Raw genomic sequence first — 23492 nt, forward strand, 5'->3', positions numbered from 1 at the left:
AGAGAGGAGGGGGTGAGAGTCTGCTGGCAGCAATGTTAGCCCCTGACTACTGGTTACTGGCAGGCACACACACACACACACTGTACTGGTGGTACCTGGCAGTCACCCACCACGGCAGTGAACCATGCTCCATTGGTTCACTGCCAAACATAGAGTTGTGCTGCCCTCTGCTGGTTGTAAACTAAAATTAACAGATGTCATTTATCAAGTAATCTCGGGAAACACAGAACTAAAATCTGTCCATGAGGGATTATTGACATGGTAGCCTATTATCAAATAAAAGTGAAGTCCTACAGTAGGATGCTAAGTAGGGCAATGCACTATTTTCCACACGCTCTACATTTTAGGACTAATTCCAGTAGCCGACTTAAAACAATGTCACTACACCCATAACAGACCACATGACGTGACAGTGATCCTTCGGTCCAGCACATGCAGTAGCCTCCAGCATAAAGAAATAAAGAACACTGGTGTTTACTGCAACCATCACGAATTAGCAGCATCTGGCTACATCAAAACAACTGGATCATATTCATGGGACAACCTTGACCAACCTTAATGAACCCAGTAGCCTACAACAGGTGTTCTCAGCCAGGGGTACAGGACCCCTCGTGGTCAAATGCACATGAGGGGGTACCTCAGGGGTACTCTGAGCAGAGCCTAATTAAACTGGTGGTACAGTAAAGGGAAAAGGTTGGGAACCACTGGACTACAGTTTACATCTCAACGTCATACGCAAGAAGATGCGCTCATTGCGCCGTTGTTGTCATTGCGTAGCATCAATGGATGGACTGCCTTTGGTTTCTTGGCTTGTTGTGTTGTACATCAGCGCAGCGCCACCTCGAGGCGAAGGAAGATAAGCGCTCGAGGACCAGGGCTGGGCAGGCATCAGGCTCCCTCGCTGTATGTGACCGCACCGTGCATTCAAAGGTTTACAGGATACAAATCGGATGCTGAATACTCCGTACCTGACAAAGGGTGAGTGAGATGCACGTTTTATTACTCCGCCGTATCCGACCACACCCAGACAATGCATTTGCCAGCCACCTGCCTTTAAAAAAAAAGGCCCGCAAAATGAACATTCTAGGCTATATGTGTCCGAGGGTACCAGGCTATGTCGTCCATAACGGTATAGCCCAGACAGCACATCAAATTGGCGACCTAAACAACACGTGATGGGTTATTATTGTAAACCTTTCAAATTAACCTATATGTGTAATTCGGTGTTACGCGTTGCCCTAAATGGCACTCGTAATACCACATATGTAAGCTATCGATTATGATAAAGATATCATATAAGCTATCAACCGCAAAAGGTTACAGACCGGACTGAAAAACAGCAGCATCAGTTGCCATACGTCAGTATGGTGTCTAGTACATCCAAAACAGCCTATGTTAATAAAAACAAATCATGATTATTGGACACATTGTAAATTTAATAATAAGGAACTGAGCGGTCGCTAACGCAGGGTGGGTTGTTTTTTATGCTCAGGCAGGGCCATCTACAGTAGCTTCCAGAGAGAAATGATGAGCTGTCATTTACGATATAGCTCTGTAATTGAGAGAAGGAGGGAGAACGAGAGAGAGACGGCAACGAAACCAACGCAAAAACGTCGGGCACAATTGCGAGACTGAGGCCGCATAGAGGGTTAACCAATCCAATTCCACAATGGGGAATCAGGACTGTCTGGTCGTATTCACATATGAACCATCTACGCTCATTCGGGGCCTAGATATTACAAGGTGCCTGATTAGATTAAATCTCGCTAAATCACTTTTTCACTGATGGGGCATCGTGAGTCAGCATGGCCTACCAGTAGCATGCCCGTTCAAGCATTGCCTATGGAGGCCTGTGCCACTGAATGGTAGGCTAGCTAGGCCATATAGGCGTAGTGTGTTTTTATGTAGGCTACTGTAGGAATTATGACCCAAAAATGAGCACCAGATGGTATGTTACTTCTGAGCGGAAAACGCGATGACTTTGTCAGTGGGTGTGGGTGTGTGTCCTTCTCTCTCTATCTGTGTACCTGCTGTGATCTCTGTGCCTGTCCAGAGTCATACTCATGTTATACAGTATCTTCATGTCTTTCAGGTTGGTCTGTCTGGTCTATCTAAGCCATCTGATCAACTATCCAACAGTGATCGTCGTTGTTTAGATCCTGTACAGGTAGCATGTATTCCAGCCTGCTGTAACACAATATATCCATCATCACTGAACGGCCACTCTCAGTTCAGTGACATTGGTTGAGTGCGACTTTGGTTTGGTGACCCGGCAAAACACTCAGTAATTTAGCCGTTAAGCAGGATGTCAAACAGTCAGTGACATATTATCTCATTTCTTCTGGAATGGTTGCAATGTAGCCTATTCTAAAGCCTCATTGTTAGCAACGAGGTCCAGTCATACCAGCAGGTTAGTGTGCTTGCTGGGCATTTAGTTTGAAGAAACCTCTTTGCTGAGTTTAGGTGTGACAAAGTTGTTCACTTTATCCCTGTTTGTTTTTAGGTTCGTATCCATCCTCTCCATTCGACTTTGTCGAAAGTCGTTCGAATGTTGTGTCAATAATACATTATAACAGTAGGCCTACACTTGATTGGTAGAGAGCTTTTTATTTACAGACAAAAATGACAAAGCTCTTTACATTGTGAGCAGCCATATGAAATGCTTTAATAAAAAGGCTACTGATTGTGTTCCCTCCATTTACAGTTGGCTGTTATGACTGGTTGTTCTAACTGATGCTGACCGTGGGCTCTATTCAATCTGTATTGCTGAAGTGTTACAATACACTTGATCGAAACTTTAAAGGTCATTTCCTATTGAGCCGAGATATGTAGCGGTCACCGTGAATGGAGTCTCCGCCAACGCGGGGAACGTGGCCTTTAAACATTCATTCACGCTGTACCGTTGAACTTCCGCAATACTGATTGAATGGAGCCCCTTGTCTTCTTACACAGTGTGTCATAGGGGTTAAAGGTGAGCAGGTGTGTCAGTGGGCGTGGCAGAGATGAGTGTCTCTTCCTGGTTCCTGGTGAGTGGCGGGGGCATGAGGCACCGCCTCCCCTGGGAGATGATCTTTGTTGGTCGAGACGACTGTGAACTCATGTTACAGGTAAATCATATTTAGTTTTGTAGTGAGTCCAGAACGGAACACGAACCCGGGTACTGGAGAACGTCAGCCCAACACTGTAGCCGTTATGCCTAAACTGTACTACCGCTGCTAATGTTACGGAGGTGGGTCGATGAACCACTCTGGCATGATGAGTAACCTGAAGACGAGCGGTAGCTCCCAGAGCTGATCTCTAGGCTTTAGTCTTGTCAAGAGACCTGGGTTCGATTCTAGTGGGTCACACTGCTGCAGGTGACTGTTGGACCGAATGTAATCTATGTGATCTGGATTATAAAGAGATTAGCAGGATTATATTGATTGACTGGATTATTGTGTCTTTAGTCCCGCAGTGTGGACAAACAGCATGCCGTTATCAACTATGAGCCAACCACGGACGAACATAAAGTCAAGGACCTGGGGAGCCTGAATGGGGTAAGTAAGATTTGAATAAATATGAATATGAAATGGTTCATGTGCTTCATAAACTGTTCTAAACGGCTAATAATGATATTCCTTTCCTTCCAGACATTTGTGAATGAGGTCAGAATACAGGAGCAGGTGTATATCACTTTGAAAATTGACGACAAGTTGAGGTTTGGATATGATATCCTGTCATGGTGCCATTTTGTCTTTGAAGCTTAGCCTACAGTAGTTCATTGAAATGTCATCAATACCAAAGGAATGAGAGCGACAAAAAAAAGGACTTCAAGGCCAGAATACGGGTATATAAAACTGTAACATAATCACTCTTAATATACTGCCTGAAAAATCATCTAACCTTTCAAACTTACCGCTGTGACTAATGCATAATACATTAGCATATCTGTTTCTGGACTGTACGTCGCTCTGAATAAGAATGTATGCCGTTAAATGACTAAAATGTTAAATATCTGTGCTATCTCCTGTGAAGAGCTAAGCCTGTGCTGTACAATCACCTTTCCTTAACCTGTCTCACATACCAACCTGTTCACTGTGGTGCGAGGAGAGCTCCATGTCCCCGAGGAAGCATTAAAGGTTGGTTGGACATAGGCTAAAGAAATAGCTAGTTCTCTTTCTGTGTTTCCTATCATCCTATCTCCTCGCCTTTTTCTCAACCATATTGGAGGAGAGGATCCAAGGTCCCACCCCTCTGACTTTCTTCTCTAATCCATTTTGAGAAGGAGGCAAGGAGAGAGGATGCGAGGACTCGAGGAAATATGAATTGAGAAAGAGCCTCACTAAAATATGCTTACAAAGTATTATGAAAGGAAAAGCTCTGAGAAATACCTTTTTCTACTACGTTGGTTGATGCATGTTTAATGGAGATTATGTTCAGTCAAGAACGGCGGAAGTTTCTGCTGCATGTGGCAACACCTCACTGCTTTGTTTGAATGACAAAAAGGAACTTGGTGATACATTGTTCAGTTAGGTCTGTCTGAATCCTAACTTGACGTCTACATGCATAAATTACTCAGATTTCGCGTGAATCATGAACTGATGCCAAATGAGATTTGCACAACAACAAAAAATTCTATGCTTACAACCAAGACCGTGACCGACTGTCCCATGTATGTTGGTGCAAACATAGAAGAGCTCCTTATCAGACTTACCCTTTTAATCATATCTCTAATGGTGTGAGCTCATCTCCTCTCTGTGTTGTCCTGTGTCCTCGTCTATCAGCATGAGAAGTTTAATAGTCAGCTCCTGCTGCAGACGATAAAGCCGCCAGAAGCTGCTCCGGTACCATCCAGACCTGCAGTAGAGGTCAAGGCTGCAGCCGAGGGTGGTTCCGAGGGTGGCTCCGACGGGGCGGTGGCAGTGGGTAGTAAACCCCCTGAGACCAGCAGAGAGGGGGCCGGGGATGACAAGCTGGCAGGTGAGAGGGTCTGCACTCTGCATGGACCTTGGAAGGTGACACAGGTGACGGGATTAGGTTAACAGAGATGACAGGACTAGATAACAGAGGTGACAGGATTTTGGCGATGCCACACACCCACACAGTCTGTGCTGTGACAACCGTGTGTCCTGTATTTTTAGTTTCCTACGCTAGGCTGTCACCTAAATGTGATTCTAAGGTGCTCTGACTTGGAGACAAATTTGGAGGTCGAACTGTTCTGCCACAATATGTCTTTTGGGGACTTGTGTGGGTACAAAGTGCTAGTTAGAGTTTGCAGAGGTCGTTGTTTGTTTCTCAGGGGACATTGCGGTAGACCAGTGGTTCCCAAACTTATTATAGTCCCGTACCCCTTCAAACATTCAACCTCCAGCTGCGTACCCCCTCTAGCACCAGGGTCAGCCTGCCACACACACACACAATACATTTATTAAACATAAGAATGAGTGTGAGCTTTTGTCACAAGTGGGAAATGACAAAGAGCTGTTATAGGACCAGGGCACAATTAATAATATAATAATCATCAATCATTTTGCTCTTTATTTAACCATCTTACATATAAAACCATATTTGTTAATAGAAAATTGTGAATAACTTGCCACAGGTTAATGAGAAGGGTGTGCTTGAAAGGATGCACATACTGTAACTCTGCAATGTTGGGTTGAGTCTCAGTCTTAAATCATTTTCCACACAGTCTGTGCCTGTATTTAGTTTTCATGCTAGTGAGGGCCAAGAATCCATTCTCACATAGGTACGTGGTTGCAAAGGGCATCAGTGTGTGCAATTTGCCAAGGCAGGATACTCTTGAGCGCAGCTCAATCCAGAAATCTGTCAGTGGCTTCTGATTAAATTGAATTTTCACTTGTAGCAATTTCGATGAGGCTCTCTTGTTCAGATATGGGTAAGTGGACTGGAGGCAGGGCATGAAAGGGATAACAAATCCAGTTGTATGTGTCATCCGTTTCAGGAAAGTAGCTGCGTAAATGCGCACCCAACTCACTCAGGTGCTTTGCTATATCACATTTGACATTGTCCGTAAGTTTGAGTTTATTTGCACACAAAAAATCATACAATGATGGAAAGACCTGTGGGTTGTCCTTGTTAATGCAGACAGAGAAGAGCTCCAACTTCTTAATCATAGCCTCACTTTTGTCCCGCACATTGAATATAGTTGCGGAGAATCCCTGTAATCCTAGATTCAGACCATTCATCGAGTTGTGAGATAGTACTTTTGCACATATAACACACTGTGGCTGAGGAAAGGCACTACTCCCAATATAAATGAACTCCAAATCAATGTAGTTCTCATCATATGTGCGCCTCTTCGATGGTCCAACGTCCCGGTCTGTTGTTCGGTGCTCTTCGGCTGCATCAGATTCACAACTGTCAGTGTCCATGCTAGCTGGGATAACGACAAATGTATAATAACTGATGCTAGCATTGGATGTGCTCGTGGAAGCAGAACAACTTGTGTCGTCGACAGGTGCAGGTTTAGTACTGCTAGTAGTAGCAGTAGTAGCAGTACTACCAGTAGAGCCTCTATGGACGCGGGCCTAACTTTTTTAAACCATTTATCAATTTTCGCGCAAACGGAATGAGCAGCAGCTATGTTTGGCTACATACGGACCGTTAATGGAATTCCCGCGAGAGAGTAACGGTTAATGTGATTGGATGTTAATTATTTGACTAGGCTACCTGTATTTGACATTGTGTTGTTATTTCACTGAACGTTATATTTGTGGCAGTGAAACGAGGCTACTCAGGCAAGAAAAAAACCTCACTCAAATGTATAGCCCTGTTGGAAAATATAAATGGACTGTTTGAAAATGTGAAGAATGATTTGTTTTAAATAAAATATATACAGATATTTTTTAAATGTATGTGAATCACATTTTTATTTGGCGTACCCCCGAAGGCAAAGCGCGTGGGGATACCTACGGTAGACAAACTAGGAGGTTAAACTTGTTCTGTCACAATAGTCTTTTGGAGAACTGTGAGGAAACACAATTTCAGTTCAAAACAAAATCTGTGTCTTTCTCACTGACCTTGGTGTTGTTTCTTTCCCAGGGGACATTGCAGTACTAAAAAGGGGCACCCCTCTGTACGGCCAGCCTTCCTGGTGGGGGGACGGGGACGCAGACGATGAGAACTCTGGGAAGCAGGATGGGACGACAACTGACAGGAAGCAGGAGAGATCTGAGTCAGGTAGATGCTGTCTAGCCTGGAATACAGACTGAAGTTAGCTGTGTTTCACTTTGTCTGTCTGCCTGTCTGTCTGTGTGTCTGTTTATACATCAAACACCCTACCAGATAACAGTAGACTTTTGCCTTTCTGGTAGCATATGACAGCAATTGAATCTCAAAGTCTAAGTCCTTGTATTACGCCATCTTGATATCTGCTTCAAACGACAGATTGTAAAGACCCCAAGGAGACAACAGCCGGGGCCCAGGAGAATGGCCTGTACACTTCAAGCCAGGAGCCCAGTTACTTCGAGATCCCCTCCTATACCAATGAACTCCCCTCCCAAGACACGGAAGGCGCCACCGCCACTAACCCTGCCTCCGGCCCTGAAGCCGTCCCCCAGGGCCACGCCTCCTTCACCATCGAGTTTGACCTGCAGGCGTCCAATAAGGTGACGGTTAAGGACCGGGTGGCGAAGGTGGTGCCAGAGGTGAGGCCACGGCCCCCAAAGAAGGGCGCGGGAGAGGAGCTGAGTGCCCTGCAAACGGCCATGGTGGCGGCGGAGGTGAAAGTAGCTGATTGGCTGGCCCAGAACGAGATCCCATTGGCCCGTACGGAGTCGGTTGACAGAGTGGTGGAGGACGACGGGGAGAGCGTGAAGAGTGATGTGCCGGTTCAGCTGAAGAGTCTTAAAGGTAAGACCAACCAACCAATCACCATAAGAATTGAGATTTGTCAACAAGTCCTCTTGCCATTGCATTACATAGCACTACACAGTCATTACACTATGAGACAGTTTCCCAAACACAGATTAAGATTAGTCCTTGATTTGAAAGCATGTGCACTGGATAATCTCCATCGAAAGCACTTCATAGTCTAGGACTATGCTTAATCAGTATCTGGGAAACCAACCCAATAGATTCATAGGATTATAACTGCACACACCAAACGTCCAACCCCTTCCCTCTCGTTTCAGGTAGTAAACACGAGGACGGTACCCAGAGCGACTCAGAGAACGCAGCCGCGCTGGGAGAGCAACGCCGGGCCGCCCTCGAGGACCACTCCAGGGGGCTGTGGGGCGGCCGAATAGAGGGGTCAGGGGTCAAGATACGAGAGGGGCGCGCCAACGTCCCAGAGGGACTCTTTGCCGAGGAAGATAGCCCAGCCCGACGACACAGGTCCTCAGCTTCCAAAATGGCACCCATCGGAGGAGAGTTAAGAGAGAGGACCAAGGATTCCGTTCCTTACCACCGCGACCAACACCAACCGATAGGACTTGGGGAGGGGTTTCAGAATCGTCATGGAGACGACTATAGCGACCGGGGGACCTATACCATAGAGATAGAGAACGAAGATAACCAAGAGGAGGAGGCCAGGAGAATGATTGACAAGGTGGGGATGGTAAATAGAACTTTAATGAGCTTAAACTGTCATTTGAATCCGGTTTCATCTGAATAACTCGTTTACACAGTCACTAGTCCCAGAGTTGGTGTCTTTTTGTCAAGGGCATGGCCTCGTATTTACTGCAAGTGGTACTGTGCAAGTGCACTAATCCCACATTGTGTTGACCTCTCGATTGAATGTTTGGTTGAATATTTATTGAAGTCCATGTTCTGGCCCAGGTATTTGGTGTGGAGGACTACCAGACTCTGTCCAGGGTGGCAGGCTATCCTGATATCCAGAGAGAGAGACTGACCACTCAGAGGCCAGGCTCAGGAGACAGAGGCAAGCCTGGACGTATCGAACCAGAGGTAACAGCATTTCTGTCTGTCTACACAGAGACTCTCCATTGCAGAGGAGTGAAGGAGTTCAACTCCAAGTCAGACACTACTGTAGATTTGGTTTTTTTATACTCCCAAGATTAAGACAGACTTCACACATAAAGAAAGCTTTCAGTTTGATGCCATTCCTTGTGGAAAAAATATGATTTTTTTATAAAGAAAGGATACATGCTCTCAAAAGTGCGTATGTGTTTGAAGTAGTCCTAAGCATTTTACCTGTAAATAATAGATGCGTACATGCCACTGTGACACTCTGACTAGTAGAATTTGTCCTCGTCTTCCCCTGTGCTCTAGTCTCTCCCCTTTATGTTGGAGACTGAGTGTTGTTCAATGTTGGTTTCTCCCCTGTTTGTCCTCCAGTCTCTCCCAGAGGAGCTGGTTGTGGGCGGTCCCAGGTGGGTCTCCCAATGGGCTACTCTGGCAGCCAGCCACATCAGGACTGACCCTGAGGGCTCTGGAGCTGAGTCCCATGTCCACTACCACACCGAGGACAGAGGTGCTACTGCTGGGTTTAGACCTGTTCTGAAATTGAAGTGCTTTGCTGTTTTTCAGTTGTTTTTCATTTATTAGTCATACCACTTATTTCAGTATAAAGTCAAAAATAACTATAATAAAGAAAAGAGTGTTGGGTATTTATATTGCCAATATATGAGATACCCTGTCTCTCTATAGCTGAGATCAGTGAGTCCAGTCACTCTGCCTCCATGGCCTCCACCAGCTATACAGAGCGCAAGAGGAGAACCCTGCCCCAGCTCCCCTCCACCGAGGAGGCAACCCCAGGAGGGAGGAGATCCCCTGGTCCAGCTCACCGCCCCTCCGATGTGGGGGAGAAACAGGACACTGAGCTCCAGGAGAAGGAGAACCAGGAGACGGGGAGAGGAGGGAGGACCAAGCCTGGTGGTGGAGGTGGTGGGGGTAGCCAGGCTGGTAGTGTGGGTGGAAGCACCAGAGGAAGTCCGAAAAAAGGCTCTCCAGCGAAGAACCAAGATGTGGGAAGCCGGAAAGAAACTGTGTTGGCGAAACTGCCTCCTCGGCCAGGGAGTAGTGGGGGGAAGAGACTGGAGGAGGCACGGAGGAGGAAGAAGGAGATGGAGGAGAAGGCTAAAGAAAGGGAGAGTGCTGGGAAGCCGCTTCTTAGACAAGAGAGCTTTACGGTGGAGAGACCCAGCACCAACGTCCCCCAGGAGCTCATCCCACGGATTGACACGCAAACTGGGGCACGAATACTGACAAAGGAGGGCAGGGAGGATGGAACCACCCGGCAGAAGGACTCAGAGGCGGTGGCTGCGTTTCTGGAGACAACGGTATCAGACCTGGGTGAACCAATTAGCCAGTCCATCGAGGGGTCTTTGTCGCCTGAGTCGGATGTGGACACCACCAGCACCGTTAGCCAGGCAGCGGGCGTCGGAGGGCGGAAGGTGGTCCACCAGAAGAGACGTACCCTAACTGCCCAGCAGAAGGAGAGGGAGAAGACGGTGCTGTGCTCCTCCACCAAGGGGCCTACCAGAGCCAGAGATACCCAGGATAGGAAACCCAAATCCAGACCGTCTGGAGGACAAGGGACCCGCCAAGCTGGTCGTGCCTGGACCTCCCTGGACCTAACAGATGACGACGTCAACTCCAACTCCCTCCTCTCCGACTCCCAACCCTCCATACAGGAGGTTAGCTCGCACAGTTCCCACGCCAGAACCCAGGCCGGAAGCACCAAGGCTAGCCGGGCTAAAAACACCCAGGCATCCAGCACCACCACAAACACCCTCAGTAAACCTACCACCACCTTGCCCAAGGTGCGGCCCACCCGGGCCTCGATACTCAGACGTGCCCGTTTGGGGGACTCCTCCGATACCGAACCAGCCGACATGGACCGGATGTCCGTAGCCTCCGAGGCTAGCACCACTAGCTCCAGGTCCGCGGCTCCCGGACCAGGGATCCGGAGAGGCCTGTCCCGCATTGACGCCCTGGCCCAGCCCAGGAAGCCCAGGATGGGATCTCCGTCTGCCCAGAGTGACTCAGAGGCCACAGGGGGCCGTAGCCGGGGGATAGGGGCTCGTAGCATTGCTACCGACTACGCCGTCCGACAGGGACTCAGAGGAGTCAGCAACATGGGAGGGATAATACCCAGGGCCAGGGCTAACAGCGCCTCCAAACTACCTGACAAGTCTAAGGGCTACATCACCCCCACAGGTAACATACTGTACTGTCTGATACAGAAGTAGTGTTTCTGAGTGACTGTTCTCTAGTAACTTATCCACTGCAATGTTTGATTTGGTATCATGTTTGTGCTATAGTCTTTTTGTAGGTGCTGTCATTATTGAGCATCAAGCCCTCAATCACTACTACGTCTACTGACAAAACATCTTCTCTTGACTCCAGCTGGTGGCCGGTGGCGCCGGATGCCCATGGACTACGCCTCCACCTCGGAGGACGAGTTCGGCTCCAACCGCCACCCGTCCAAGCATGGCGGTCCCGCCCGGCAGTTTGCGTCGCCGCGGCTGACCCAGCTGGGTGGCTCCGCCCCTGCCACCCCCAGTCCGGGGGGTATAGCGGCTCTGAGGCAGCAGTCAGCAGGCAGAGAACAGGAGGAGTACATGAAGGACTGGACCACTCACAGTGAAGAGATTGCCAGGTATGGAGGAGCAGTCTGTACTGTACATATACAGAGAAACTGTAGGGTCCAGAGGGGAGCAATCTCACTAGGCCTATACAATATAATAGGGTCAATTCTATAGGGGAGCAATCTCACTAGGCCTATACAATATAATAGGGTCAATTCTATAGGGGAGCAATCTCACTAGGCCTATACAATATATTGCGTATTGCGTCAGACAACAACATTGACGAATACGCTGATTCGGTGTGCGAGTTCATTAGAACGTGCGTTGAAGATGTCGTTCCCATAACAACGATTAAAACATTCCCTAACCAGAAACCGTGGATTGATGGCAGCATTCGCGTGAAACTGAAAGCGCGAACCACTGCTTTTAATCAGGGCAAGGTGTCTGGTAACATGACCGAATACAAACAGTGCAGCTATTCCATCCGCAAGGCTATCAAACAAGCTAAGCGTCAGTACAGAGACAAAGTAGAATCTCAATTCAACGGCTCAGACACAAGAGGCATGTGGCAGGGTCTACAGTCAATCACGGACTACAGGAAGAAATCCAGCCCAGTCACGGACCAGGATGTCCTGCTCCCAGGCAGACTAAATAACTTTTTTGCCCGCTTTGAGGACAATACAGTGCCACTGACACGGCCTGCAACGAAAACATGCGGTCTCTCCTTCACTGCAGCCGAGGTGAGTAAGACATTTAAACGTGTTAACCCTCGCAAGGCTGCAGGCCCAGACGGCATCCCCAGCCGCGCCCTCAGAGCATGCGCAGACCAGCTGGCCAGTGTGTTTACGGACATATTCAATCAATCCCTATACCAGTCGGCTGTTCCCACATGCTTCAAGAGGGCCACCATTGTTCCTGTTCCCAAGAAAGCTAAGGTAACTGAGCTAAACGACTACCGCCCCGTAGCACTCACTTCCGTCATCATGAAGTGCTTTGAGAGACTAGTCAAGGACCATATCACCTCCACCCTACCTGACACCCTAGACCCACTCCAATTTGCTTACCGCCCAAATAGGTCCACAGACGATGCAATCTCAACCACACTGCACACTGCCCTAACCCATCTGGACAAGAGGAATACCTATGTGAGAATGCTGTTCATTGACTACAGCTCGGCATTCAACACCATAGTACCCTCCAAGCTCGTCATCAAGCTCGAGACCCTGGGTCTCGACCCCGCCCTGTGCAACTGGGTACTGGACTTCCTGACGGGCCGCCCCCAGGTGGTGAGGGTAGGCAACAACATCTCCTCCCCGCTGATCCTCAACACTGGGGCCCCACAAGGGTGCGTTCTGAGCCCTCTCCTGTACTCCCTGTTCACCCACGACTGCGTGGCCACGCATGCCTCCAACTCAATCATCAAGTTTGCGGACGACACAACAGTGGTAGGCTTGATTACCAACAACGACGAGACGGCCTACAGGGAGGAGGTGAGGGCCCTCGGAGTGTGGTGTCAGGAAAATAACCTCGCACTCAACGTCAACAAAACTAAGGAGATGATTGTGGACTTCAGGAAACAGCGGAGGGAACACCCCCCTATCCACATCGATGGAACAGTAGTGGAGAGGGTAGCAAGTTTTAAGTTCCTCGGCATACACATCACAGACAAACTGAATTGGTCCACTCACACAGACAGCATTGTGAAGAAGGCGCAGCAGCGTCTCTTCAACCTCAGGAGGCTGAAGAAATTCGGCTTGTCACCAAAAGCACTCACAAACTTCTACAGATGCACAATCGAGAGCATCCTGGCGGGCTGTATCACCGCCTGGTACGGCAACTGCTCCGCCCTCAACCGTAAGGCTCTCCAGAGGGTAGTGAGGTCTGCACAACGCATCACCGGGGGCAAAATACCTGCCCTCCAGGACACCTACACCACCCGATGTCACAGGAAGGCCATAAAGATCATCAAGGACATCAACCACCCGAGCCACTGCCTGTTCACCCCGCTATCATCCAGAAGGCGAGGTCAGAACAGGTGCATCAAAGCTGGGACCGAGAGACTGAAAAACAGCTTCTATCTCAAGGCCATCAGACTGTTAAACAGCCACCACTAACATTGAGTGGCTGCTGCCAACACACTGACACTGACTCAACTCCAGCCACTTTAATAATGGGAATTGATGGGAAATGATGTAAATATATCACTAGCCACTTTAAACAATGCTACCTTATATAATTTTACTTACCCTACATTATTCATCTCATATGCATACGTATATACTGTACTCTATATCATCGACTGTATCCTTATGTAATACATGTATCACTAGCCACTTTAACTATGCCACTTTGTTTACATACTCATCTCATATGTATATACTGTACTCGATACCATCTACTGTATCTTGCCTATGCTGCTCTGTACCATCACTCATTCATATATCCTTATGTACATATTCTTTATCCCCTTACACTGTGTACAAGACAGTAGTTTTGGAATTGTTAGGTTAGTTTACTTGTTGGTTACTACTGCATTGTCGGAACGAGAAGCACAAGCATTTCGCTACACTCGCATTAACATCTGCTAACCATGTGTATGTGACAAATAAAATTTGATTTGATTTGATTTAATAGGGTCAATTCTATAGGGGAGCCATCTCACTAGGCCTATACAATATAATAGGGTCAATTCTATAGGGGAGCCATCTCACTAGGCCTATACAATATAATAGGGTCAATTCTATAGGGGAGCCATCTCACTAGGCCTATACAATATAATAGGGTCAATTCTATAGGGGAGCCATCTCACTAGGCCTATACAATATAATAGGGTCAATTCTATAGGGGAGCCATCTCACTAGGCCTATACAATATAATAGGGTCAATTCTATAGGGGAGCCATCTCACTAGGCCTATACAATATAATAGGGTCAATTCTATAGGGGAGCAAATTACTTTGAGAACCAGTATAACCTCAAAAGTATCAATTTTGCAACATTCATTATTTCATTTCATGCACTATATACCCACAATAATACACAATAGAAGTCAAATCAAGGGTATTTAACTGATTCATTCCCTGTATGTTGACAGGATCAGTCAGGACCTAGCCAAAGACCTGGCCATGCTGGCCAGGGAGATCCATGACGTGGCCGGAGAGATCGACTCAGTCAGCCCAGCCGCTAGTGCTGCCACTGACCCAGGAGCCATGGTACTACACATCCCACGATGCAATAATCCCACTTTATGTAGCTGTTGACATCAGTCATGATTTCCCCAAAAGTCTGAGCCACATGTACATATCAGGGCCCATAATCATAAAGTGTCTCAGAGTAGGAGTGCTGATCTAGGAATATGATCTAAATTCTAAAAACTGAGCCTAGATCAGTACTCCTATCAGAAGCTACGTAAATACGAGCCCTGGAGCCTGCTCCTTGTGAATGTTGTGGATTTACAGTACCTGTCAAAAGTTTGGACACACCTACTCATTCAAGAGTTTTTCTTTTTACTATTTCCTACATTTTAGAATATATATCAGAAAATAAATGACTTTGTCTTGGGTGCTTTGCCTAGATGGAGGAGCGAGTTTTTGACGATGGCTTGGATCTTGGGAGTGGCCCGTCAACAGAGAGCATTCTGGGTAATAACATCCGCCCCGTGGAGCTCCGGCCACGCAACTCTAACAGACAGGGTCCCCGCGCCATTCGCCGCCAGACTTGGAACAGAGAGGATGTGAGTTGTTGCCGCTTGGAATCCGAACTAAAAATAATAATACCTGAAAGTATTTGATTGTACTCTGGTTTAGCCTGGTTTCTAATCTGTTTCAGCTTGTCTTTATCCCATGTGTGTTTATAATGACAATGGCATCATTACCAGTTTGAGATGAAGAAGTTTGAAAAACAGTTGTTAGAGAGAGAGACAAAACACAGCCCAAAAACCAAAAGGACTTGATGTCAGGGTGAATTGACCCTACGCCATCAAAAACCTACTGTATTATTGATGAAACAGTGTGTAACTTGAAAAGTTATTAATAAACCAATTAGGCACATTTGAGCAGTCCTGATATAACATTTTGAACAGAGATGCAATGGTTCATTGGATCAGTCTAAAACTTTGCACATACACTGCGCCTGGGCTGGAATAATACATTATGGCCTTTCTCTTGAATTTCAAAGATGATGGTACAAAAAAATTGTTGTTTTTTTCTTTGTATTTTCTTTTACCAGATCTATTGCGTTGTATTCTCCTACATTCAGTTCACATTTCCACAAACTTCAAGGTGTTTCCTTTCAAATGGTATCAAGAATATGCATATCCTTGCTTCAGGTCCTGAATTACAGGCAGTTAGATTTGGGTCATTTTAGGCAAAAATTGAAAAATGGGTCCAGTCCTTAATAACACATTTATTACTATATTAATGATGGATGATGCTGGTTTCTGGGAGATTTGGGCAAAAATAAGCTATTGTATATCTAATATCTATCTGGTTTTGTGACTGCATATAGCCTTGGTATCTCTGCCTGTCCTAGTTATTATGCTATTTTAGGTGTTTACTGAAACACCTCTTACATAAGACCTCCTCTTTTCCTTGTTGTTTCCCCTCAGGCGGTGTTGGACAGTTTACTATTAGCATCTGTGACCCAGCTCTCGGCACGGATACGCCATTCTGTGGACAAAACAGCCGGCAAAATCAGGTAGGCATCACCTTTCATCACGATTCACTCAAAGAAAAGGAATGTGAAATAATGAATTCCCTGATTTTGATGATGAAGTGTCAGGAGTGCTTTATGAGTTGCAAGTGAACCCAAGCAGTGTGAAATAATAGGCTCGTTTTTTGACTTTGAATACATTTTTTTCTGAATACGTGAAGTTACATGCTGTGCTTTGAACTGGATCAATCCGGACAACGACAAGGAAGAATCAGTAGTGTTGTATAAGATATGATGGCTTGTATCCTAGAAAATACTGTATCCTAATTTGGATACTATGAATGACACTTCATAAAGGTTAAGGTGACAACTTGAAACATCCATCCTCACTTTTTAAACATCAGAAACCACTTTCATGTTCCCCCCTCAACCCATTTCACACAAATTAAATCACTCAACGTGATCATACAACAGATATATTTTTTTATTTATTTATTCTTGAAAACTTCTCCAGGATATTATTCAAAGATAAGAACCGGAAATGGGACGAGATTGAGAATAAACTCCAAGCCGAGCACGACTCTCTACTCCTCAAGACTTCCAGCACGGTAAGGTGCCAGACCCCTACTGTCCTTACCTCACACCTTGTCTCTTGCCGTACCACCCAGCTGCTGTGATACATGACTGCAGAGGGCCGGTGGACCTAGTTTCAAGTTCAGGTTTCAAGTTATATTTGTCGTAGGTAGCGTATACACATAGAAAACACCGTCCATCCAAATGTGTACTTGCAGGTTCCTTCTGGACGGTGCAACCACAATAAAACTTAATAAAAGATAACAATAGAAACATAAAGTTAATGGTTCAGTAGAACAGAATAAACATTTTAGCATAAGTATAATGAAGGAAGGCACAATTTATAGTCCAATATTTACACGTGTTTTTGGGGGAAAGGGGGTTGGGGGCAAGTGTTTAAGTTGTGCAGTATTTAGAAACAATAACATTCTGGTGGAGGCAGTTGTGATGTGTGTGTAGCATGAATGTATATGTGTCTGTGTGGGTGTGTGAATGCTTGTGTCAGGGAGTGCATGTGTGCCAAGGTAAGGAGAATCAGAGCAGGTGGTCAGTCCAGTTTATGTGTTCAGCAGTCTGATGGCTTGTAGATAGAAACTGTCTCTGAGCCTGTTGGTATCAGACCTCGTGCTCCAATAACGTCAGCCCGACGGTAAGGAGGTGAACAGCTCGTGGCTGGGGGAGTGTGGGGTCCTTGATGATGGTGCGGGCCTTCCTCAGGCTCCGTTTCGAGTAGATGTCCTGGATGGGTGGGAGCACGGTCCCAGTGATGTACTGGGCCATCTTCACCACCTGCTGGAGGGCCTTGTGGTCATAGACGGAGCAATTCCCATACCAGGTCGTGATGGTCTAAGAGAAGTGCCTGGTAAAAATATAAACACAAACCAGAGAGTGCTTATTTGAGGTGATGATGCAACAAAACTTTGGGACGGTAAATAATTGATGTCTTCTACCACCATCTGGGAAGCTCGGAGTAGTTTTAAAGGCCGTCGTTGGCTGATGGTGCTGTTGCATTAATCATGTCTGTTAAGCCTGACAAACACCCAGATGTAGTAGGACGACCTAAACAGAAGGTGGTAAGGGGGTGAGGTAAGGACGTGTTTCTCAAACCTGCCCCCCGGTCTGCACAGTCACATTTGTTTAATTGAGATGTGAGTTTCACTTTCTGAATCAAGATAATAAGTCACTTCCTTTCAATTCTGAAAGTATAAGTTATGTTTCTGGATTGTAATAAAGTATTTTGATATCCACTTTAATTGATGAGGTTTGACTCCCCCTCCCCCTCTCTCTCTCTCTCTCTCTCTCTTCTCTCTCCCTCCCTCCCTCCCTCCCTCCCCCTCTCTCCTCCCTCCCTCCCTCTCTCTCTCTCTCTCTCTCTCTCCTTCTCTCTCTCTCTCTCTCTCTCTCTCTCTCTTCTCTCCCCTCTCTCCCCCCTCTCTCTCTCCCTCCCTCTGTCTCTCTCTCTCCCTACCTCTGTCTCCCTCCCTCTGTCTTTCTCTCTCTCTCTCCCTCCCTCTCTTGCCACTCTCTCACTAACTGTCTTTCTCTCTCTCTGAGAGTATAACATAACATATGACAACAGTATCGAACATCACATCAGAATCAAGTGCCACTCTCGGGTGAACGGCGATAATATGTCCGTTCTGGGATTTGAACCGACAACCTTTCAGTCCCACCTCCCTATAGCAGCTATCCCTCCTCACTGTCCTCCCGTATTAAAAAGTGTCTCAGAGTAGGAGTGCTGATCTAAGATCGGGTCCCACATGTTCATATAATTTTATTAATTATGATCTAAAAGGCTAAACTGATCCTAAATCAGAACTTCTATTCAAGCTGGAGGAGAGGAGCAGTTTGATTAGTCAAAGGACTTGACTTATAGTCTGTTGTCGTGGGCGGTCCAAAAAATACTGCCTTGCTCATGAACACGGTTGTAAATTTAGGCTGAACACAGTGGCTGGCCTTAGGCTACCTCTCAGTGATGTGTCTGTTCACTAGAGTCCAAATGGAGGGGATGATTATGCCACATTTTAATTGCTTCAACTTTTCCCAGTAGAAAGGAGGAAGATAACAAGGGTCAATCTGATGTTGTTGTTGTTGTTGTTTAAGGAAGGTAACTGGTGAGGACATCAATGTCTTATCGTGAACGGTATCCCTTCTTCAATTCCATATCAATTTGTGTGTTTTGTTGACCTTTTTGTTTGTTGTGTGGTTGTTTACCAGGAGATCACCACCATCCTCCAGGATCTGAAGAGAGTGGAGAGACAGTTACTAGGTATGAGTCCTGAGACAGTCATACGTGATTTGATTTCAGCTGTATACAGTACAAGTGATAAGAGATATACAGTTAGCATCTGCACAGAGCATCTATATTCATACGTATTTCATCATATCAATCATCACATTTTTATATAAATAAATCTTCCATTCTCTGATTGATTGTTTGCTTGCTTGTTTGACTGATTGACAGACCTCCTCCTCTATGACTGACAGACCTCCTCTTTCACTGACTGATTAGCAGACCTTCTCCTCTTTGATTGACAGACCTCCTCCTCTATGACTGACAGACCTCCTCTTTGTCTGACTGATTGACAGACCTTCTCCTCTTTGTCTGACTGACTGACAGACCTCCTCTTTGACTGACTGACTGACAGACCTTCTCCTCTTTGTCTGACTGACTGACAGACCTCCTCTTTGACTGACTGACTGACAGACCTTCTCCTCTTTGTCTGACTGACTGACAGACCTCCTCTTTGACTGACTGACTGACAGACCTTCTCCTCTTTGTCTGACTGATTGTCAGACCTCCTCTTTCATTGACTTAGACCTTCTCCTTCTCCTCTTTGCTCCACAGTGATTGATGTGATGGTGGATCCGGACGGCACCCTGGATGCCCTGACCAGCCTGGGACTGACCAGCCCTCTGACCGACCTGCAGAGGGTCAGTCCTGGGGCAGCGGGGCCCTCCTCTGTCGGTCACCCCACTGGAGGTAGTAGTGGAGAAGGCCCTTCTAGCAGCACCCTGTCGGCCCCCAGCGGTGGACCCTCCTCGGGGGCCTCAGGCACCTCTACCCAGGTGGCAGAGAGAGACCTGGGACTCCATGTGGATAATAATCTGCCCTCTATTGGTGGAGAACAGAACTGTGTGGTTCATAAATGAGGAGGATCCTGGATCTAGAACACACTACTAAAGTACAACTACCTAAACACTTGCGTGGAGGGGCCCTGATTGAGGCTCACTACTAGGGAGGATGGTAAAAGACTTGGAGAGATGGGATTCCCACTGGGCACAGATGTCAATTCAATGTCTATTCCACATTGGTTCAACGTAATTCCATTGAAATGACGTGGAAACTACGTTGACTCAACTAGTGTACGCCCAGTGGGTTGATATTTCCTTCCATGTCTGGACAAACCTCCTGAACATCAGACCTGACCAAAAGAGAAGTAAATAAACACTTTTTAATCTTTGTCTATGACATACCAATCCGTTTGTTCATATGAATTGGAGCCAACAGTGAGCTTGTTCTGTAGCTATAACATGTAGAAGGGTTGTGAAAGGATTATGTACTGTCAATACAATCTATGTACCAGCACATGTCCTACAGTCCGTTATCAACACTACTATATCAATATTCTTGAACACGTTTGAAAAGTACCAAGAGTTATTTTGCATTATGGTCTGCTAACTGCACCGGCTGCTGGTTGATTGATTACTTTTCAGAAGACATTGGATATGATTCTGTTTGTGTTCGACAGTGTTGCCGATTGTGTAACACCATGTAACTTTACACACTAAAAACAAGTGGTTCTATATAGTGGCAAATAAGGGTTCTTTGGCTTTGGTTCTTTAACCATACTCATAAGGTTCTAAATGGAACCTGTATGGTGCTATAAAGAACCTTATCCTTTATAAAAGGTTATATATAGAGCCAAAAAGGGTTCCGCTGAGGTTACAACCCTTTTGGGGGCAAAATAGAACCCTTTTTTTATGGAGAAGTGTTCTGTAAAGAACCTTCTCAATCTCAAAGGGTTTTTTGTAAAACCATAGAGGGGTTTTAATTCAGATTTAATATGCATGTTATATTGTTACAATTCCATAGATTTTATTATTGTTGAATCAGGTGTCAACCATTCTCGATTGACCCAAGGCCATACATGAGTTTGTCACTGGCTATAGTCACATATTGTATAGCATGTAACAGCATAACCCAACAGATTAGATCAACTGAAATTACACTCTCACTTACGGTTGGACAAAAAGAGCTGTTAGCAAACCACGCCCCAAAATATTCAAATGAGCCACCATTTTAATGATCGCTAAAAGTAAAGAACCATTGAGTGGCCCAAATGGTTATTTGGGTCAGTATGGTTCCAAGTAGAATTATCACCCTTCCCGAAGAACCCTTGAGGAACCCTCTTTTCTTACTGTGCAGGCTACTATTTACAAGCGATGAAGTCACTGCTTTGACTGATAAGCTTGCATTTGACTGTTGCTTAGTGGTTACAACCCCTTTGGGGGCTATATAGAACCCAAATTACAACCAAAACTAAATGGACACCATGGTTCAGCATTGGAGAATAGAACTCAGTGTCTTTCTGAAAATACTTTTCAGAATATCCCGCCATTATGCATAGCATAGCTCAGCAAATATTGTGAATAGGACCATATAGCATACTGTGTCTGTTAGCTGACTTGTAGCACTTGCAGCTTGCTGCGCTTGTTCTCATATTACGATTTTTCCACTAAAGAGAGACCAATATTATTCTTTATTTATTCAGATGAAAAGACATCGAGTATGTACAGTGTTATGTATCCATTTAAATGTGTATAATGTGTATAATTCTCCCATCCATGCCTTCCCTTGTGGAGTGATACAGTATCTTAAGAATGATGGATCAAAGATAGCTGTACCTTATGTTACTAATTACTAACTACTGTAGGCTAGGTGGTAAAGTAGCTTCCTGAAAAATGTGTTCCCGAAAGTAGTCCCCATATCCAAGTGTATTACGTCACAAAGTGCCCATTGTCAAAACCATTGTTGATGAAACGATAAGATGGAAATAGCCTGGGTGCCACATGTCTGGCATGACAAATGCGTAAGGAGTTGGAAAGAGTGCAGAAGCAGGCTAGGAGGTGTAGCTAAGCTAACGTTTGTTGATTTGCACATGTTAAAGCTGCGGTGATTCACCACAGAGTGGTGGTGTTAGTAAGGATACCCAAAACAGGTCTGGGTGTACTCCTTGTGGATGCTGGGTTTCATTGGAACTTGTTTTTTTATTGACAACTGGTTTTGATTATCCATTATGATTGAGTCCTCAGGAGGCTGGTGAGGGGAGGATCATAATAATGACTGGAATGAAGTGAATGGAATGGTATCAAATACAAGGAAAGCATGTGTTTGACGTGTCAATACCATTCCATTCCCGCCATTACTAAGAGCCCGTCCTCCCCAATTAAGGCACCACCAGCCACCTGTGATTGCGTCATGAAACACACACAAGTGTTCTGGTTAACGTACTTGAAGAACGCTTATGAAGCGAAGAGATCTGAGTAAAAGCCAGCATAGAAAGGGATAGTCGGGAGACCAGGATCATGTTCAGTCGGGAGAAAACGTTTTGAAATGGAGTTAAGCGGGTAGGTAACCACTCATTTTCATTATCCGTTGCAAAACAGTTTGCTACAGTGTACCCTACTGAACATGACCAAGTCCTGAGAGAAACCATGACATGGACCGGGAAATTAAATGGACCCAGGAAGTAAAATGGACCAGGAAGTAGCTCTATATACCCCATAGAGCTAGATAGAGGACACAACATTGTATCTGTCCCTTGATGGCGTCTGTGAGAGCATACAGCACCATTGAGACCATCTCCATTTTGAAGTGGTTACTTTTCATATTCTACTACTATGAGTTGGTAAACAAACTGAAAGGGTGCACACTGCCACCTGGAGTGTGTTGTTTGAACAGGTATAAATCCTAGGTTTATGATTTACTGCCACCTGCAGTTATGGAATGTTTGTTCAGAAGTGTAATTCATTGGCTGATCCCTCCTGATGAGCTGGTTTGAATGGTGTGATCCTTTCTTAACCCATAAGAAGTCCCACCCAGTTCTACTTAAAAATGGTGTAAGTCCTCAATGGTGCTGCCCATGCTAAAATGGCTTTTAGACACTAGAGTCCTCTATCTACCTCTATGATCTACCCATACTGAATCTGGATGTCCTGCCTCATACCAATGTTTACACATGAATGTAACCTGATCGTAAATGTTGATGTTTCTCAGCCAAAACAGCTTGATTATTAATAAAGAAAATAGCATTTTGTGACTTATTAGTAAGGTCTTTATTGTCTTTATGTCATTTCAAACCTTTTACATGTTTCTGCTTGTATATTTTCTACGGATAGGTTTTCTAATTGTCATGATGTATTTGTTATCTTTGTAAGATAATGGTTACATTATTTTTTTGTTTGTCTACTTTCCACTGGTTTTAATAAAAATGCATGATTATCATTGACAGTTTTTTTCACGTGAATTTCATATCCAGATATCCAGGCTGTATATATTTCTAAACACATTTCAAAAACTCTAAATTCTATGAAATATTTTAGGCAGTCAGCTGCTACTGTAAAGATTCCCTGTTTCCCTAAACCTCCCTGCTTTTCTCCCTCAGCGCCACACTCAACCCAACCCTATTGTCCGGACACTTTCAGTCACTGTTAAACGGAACATACAGGACACACAGAACATAGAAATATAATTATTAGAATGGACCACCCC

At 45.6% G+C, this 23492-nt stretch overlaps 1 protein-coding gene across 2 annotated transcripts; it reads left to right on the forward strand.

The window, feature by feature from the left end:
* The first annotated feature begins 840 nt into the window (after nt 1-840).
* LOC110485739 (centrosomal protein of 170 kDa) lies at nt 841-23234 on the forward strand. 2 transcript variants are annotated; one of them, XM_036940397.1, is made up of 19 exons: nt 841-978; nt 2953-3107; nt 3447-3536; nt 3630-3708; nt 4060-4118; nt 4764-4959; nt 7045-7182; nt 7390-7854; nt 8136-8551; nt 8782-8910; nt 9301-9436; nt 9613-11124; nt 11314-11566; nt 14589-14706; nt 15069-15227; nt 16101-16189; nt 16659-16752; nt 18935-18986; nt 19566-23234. In XM_036940397.1, exons 2-19 carry the CDS (start codon nt 3003-3005, stop codon nt 19868-19870), a joined length of 4395 nt encoding a protein of 1464 aa, XP_036796292.1. In that variant the 5' UTR covers nt 841-978; nt 2953-3002; the 3' UTR covers nt 19871-23234. The 2 variants fall into 2 exon arrangements, with proteins under 2 accessions (XP_036796292.1, XP_036796293.1); XM_036940398.1 differs by having other exon boundaries at nt 854-978; nt 2093-3107.
* Nucleotides 23235-23492: the final 258 nt, after the last annotated feature.

This window comes from Oncorhynchus mykiss, chromosome 13 (assembly GCF_013265735.2).
Source record: "Oncorhynchus mykiss isolate Arlee chromosome 13, USDA_OmykA_1.1, whole genome shotgun sequence".
In the NCBI taxonomy this organism is placed as follows: domain Eukaryota; kingdom Metazoa; phylum Chordata; class Actinopteri; order Salmoniformes; family Salmonidae; genus Oncorhynchus; species Oncorhynchus mykiss.

Coding starts and splice junctions, on each gene's coding strand:
- LOC110485739 (XM_036940397.1), top strand. CDS start 3,003: ATGAGTGTCTCTTCCTGGTTCCTGGTGAGTGGCGGGGGCATGAGGCAC. Junction 3,709..4,059: donor CAAGTTGAGGTTTGGATATG/ATATCCTGTCAT, acceptor AACCTGTCTCAC/ATACCAACCTGTTCACTGTG. Junction 11,125..11,313: donor GGGCTACATCACCCCCACAG/GTAACATACTGT, acceptor TCTTGACTCCAG/CTGGTGGCCGGTGGCGCCGG.